General features: G+C 52.1%; 1 protein-coding gene across 3 annotated transcripts in view; it reads left to right on the plus strand.

Moving 5' to 3' along the window:
• Nucleotides 1-221: 221 nt before the first annotated feature.
• The window catches only part of ATP5H (ATP synthase, H+ transporting, mitochondrial Fo complex, subunit d), a 4,018-nt gene continuing 1,112 nt past the window's right edge, over nucleotides 222-3,127 (plus strand). Inside the window, exons 1-5 of one of the 3 annotated variants that reach the window (XM_009084962.1) lie at nucleotides 222-345; nucleotides 968-1,064; nucleotides 1,828-1,899; nucleotides 2,220-2,282; nucleotides 2,416-2,681. In XM_009084962.1, coding sequence (XP_009083210.1) covers nucleotides 224-345; nucleotides 968-1,064; nucleotides 1,828-1,899; nucleotides 2,220-2,282; nucleotides 2,416-2,547 — 486 coding nt within the window. In that variant the 5' untranslated portion in view covers nucleotides 222-223 and the 3' untranslated portion in view covers nucleotides 2,548-2,681. Of the gene's footprint in view, nucleotides 346-967; nucleotides 1,065-1,827; nucleotides 1,900-2,219; nucleotides 2,283-2,415; nucleotides 2,682-3,127 lie in introns of those variants that run through there. The other 2 variants (XR_624810.1, XM_009084965.1) reach the window with 2 other exon arrangements.

Here is a 3,127-nt window from a genome sequence, read left to right on the forward strand (position 1 = left end):
GTGCTGATCCCCTAGCGTCCCTACCCCCTGCGTCCCGATCCCCGGTGCCCTGACCCCTCCGTGTCCCGACGCCTCCCACGATCCCATCCCCCGTAATCCTACTCCCTATGTCCCCATCACCCCTCGCCGCCGCCGTCCCCTCCCTCCCTGCCCAGCCCCGCGGTCGCGGTCCGTGCTGTCCCCGCGCTGTGACCCACCCGTGTCTCGGGGCCAGGCCGGCACCATGGCAGGACGCAGAGCTGCCATCAAGGCTATAGATTGGGCGGCGTTCGCCGAGAGGGTCCCCCCGAACCAGAGGGCCATGTTCAACGCGCTCAAGACCCGCAGCGACGCGCTGTCTGCCCGGTGAGTGCCTGCCCTGCTCCCGCCCCGGGGCGGTGCAGCCCTCAGCCCACCCACCCAGCCGGGAGTGCTGAGCCACTGCTGCTGCTGCCTGTGGTCTTGCAGAAGTGTCCTCACAGGTATTAAAGCAGGTCACCTTGAGGCAGCTGGTGGCTTTTTTTGGCAAATCATCTTTAGTTAATCTTCCCTAGAGGAAACTCAGTGCTGCAGTGAGAAGGAGCAGTTCTCTGAGAGCTTTGGCACATCCAGAATGGTTTATGGTCTGTTAAATGCTGTACAGATTCATGTGCAGCTCACAAATCCTTCAGCACCCGCTGCTTGATGCATGTGTTTGCTATTGCAGTTCATGTTGCTCTGGTGAAACTCCTCCTTCCTTCAGGGCTGCACCTGGAGGTGCTGAGGAAACAGGGCAGAGCTGCAGGCTGAGCCCTCCTGTCTGTCCAGAGAAGCCTGTGCCAAGGGTAAAGGGATTTGAGGAAATGGTTCATCATTGCTGGTTAATGAAAAACCTGAAAACATTTAAACTAGACTACCAGGCTCGGCTGCCACTCTGGGAAGTCACTGGGGCAGGGGGCAAGTGATGGCACAGGGTAGCTCGTTGTGACTGCTCTCTCCATGTCCTCAGGTTGGCTACACTGCCAGAGAAGCCTCCAGCCATTGACTGGGCTTACTACAAGGCCACTGTGGCTAAAGCTGGAATGGTCGATGAGTTTCAGAAGAAGGTCAGTCTCCTTGTTAGGAACTGCAGAGACAGGACAAGGGGCAGTGGGTTTAAATTGGAGGAGGGGAAATTTAGGCTGGATATTAGGAATAAGTTTTTTCCCTCTGAGGGTGGTGAGACACTGGCACAGGTTGCCCAGGGGTGTGGTGGCTGCCCCAACCCTGGCAATATTCAAAGCTAGGCTGGATGAAACCTTGAGCAACCTGCTCTGGTGGGAGGTGTCCCCGCCCAAGGCAGGGGCTTGGGACTAGGTGATCTATAAGGTCCATTCCAACCCCTGAAATTCTGTGATTCTTACATTCTTTGCCAGTTGGGTATGACTCTTTGTAGGTTTAACTGGGTGGTCTGTGGTGTTGAGAAGAAAACACCAGGATTGGCAGAGGAGATTGATTTTGGCCTCCCAAGGCTGGGAGCACTCACAGACCTCAGATAGATCTGAGAGGTTTGTCTAGGGGAAATAAAGCTGTGGTAGGATAAGTCTTTGGTATTAGACCTTCCTGCTTGCAGTGCTGTGATGAAGGTTAGTGTTACATGTCCTGGGGGTGGTGGGCAGGACAGAGGAGATGGCTGTAAGCTGCAGGGCGAGCAGTGCTGCTTGTGAGTGGCACAGGACAGCTGCACTCATCAGCTTGAGCTCGTTAACCCACATGGTTGTGAGCAAATCCCAGGAAGAAAAAAGGGAATGCTGCTAGAGAAGAGACCTTTGTGTGTGAAGGATTATTTTGGTCAAACAAACCCTATAAAATGTATCTTTCAATTCACAGTTCAGTGCACTGAAGATTCCTGAGCCTGTGGATACACAAAGTGCCAAGATTGATGCCCAGGAGCAGGAAGCTGTAAGTGCTTGAGCCTTTGCCTAATGCCAGGGTTGTCTCTGCCTTCTGTGAGGAAGGGAAGGGGTGAGAGGGGAGGGATGTGGATGTGTACCTGCACAGGCAGAACAGCCTGAGCCAAGAGCACAGCTCTGTCCTTCACACTTATCTGTGGCTGAGCAAGGGTGTCTCTGCACAGGGAAGGGTTTGGCTGTTTGGGATTTGGCTGAGGTTCTGTCACTTACCCAATGTGATGATGGTGGATTTTAATGTCAAATGGGAGTGCAGGTTCACTTGGGGTCAGTGTCCATGACCACATTCCCCACATGCTCTGCTGTCCTCAGGCCAAGAGCACCGCGGAGTACGTGCAGGCGTCCAAGGCTCGGATCGTCCAGTACGAGCAGCAGGTGAGGCTGCACTTCCCTGGGCAATACCCTCTGTATCCCACTCTGGCACACACCTTGTTCTGCCCTGTGTGTGCTTTGCTGCTTCTTGCTGGCCACTGACCTGTAACGTGTCTGACTCTGCTTCCACTCACAGCTCCAGAAGCTCAAGAACATGATTCCCTTTGAACAGATGACCTTTGAAGACTTGCATGATGCCTTCCCTGAAACCAAACTGGACAAGGAGAAATATCCATACTGGCCTCACAGGCCAATTGCTGATCTGTAAACTGTTCTGGGAGCAGTTTAACATCTGTCAGACTCGATGATGGTATAAATAAAGAGCTTCTTCTCTGTCCGGCTTAGATCTTAGGTGTGAGTTTTAAGTTATGTGGGGCAGTGCACTAACTTGCAAACATTCCACTTTTCCTGGATTTTGTCTTTCCTACTTGTGACTTGCTTTTGTAGTATGGGTCAAGTTCCCAGCCTGTCCTGCTGATCAAAGTGAGTCCTGTTGCTGCTTCTGTAGCACAAATAAGCTCTCCATCCCTCTGTGTAACCCCATGGAGCAGGGAATGGAGTTCTCCTGCCATTGCAGACAGATAGTTGTGTAGAAGTTAAATGTGTGAAGCTCTTTGAGATGCTGCAGAGTATTTAGCAGTGATCTGTGTGTGTCTGGAGGCTCTCAGGAGTTCTCCAGGCAGAGGTCTCGGGCTGTTTCCTAGGCTGGTTGTGTTGGTTTAGGAGAAGCCAATTGCAAAAGGAGTTGAAGGAGTGTCAATGTGTTAAGATGCATATTTAAACAAGGTTATTTTTAGTTATTTTTTCAGACATTTAATCATGGTGATCTTGTCTCCTGGATTTCTGAT

This window comes from Acanthisitta chloris, unplaced genomic scaffold (genome assembly GCF_000695815.1).
Source record: "Acanthisitta chloris isolate BGI_N310 unplaced genomic scaffold, ASM69581v1 scaffold25201, whole genome shotgun sequence".
Lineage (NCBI taxonomy): Eukaryota > Metazoa > Chordata > Aves > Passeriformes > Acanthisittidae > Acanthisitta > Acanthisitta chloris.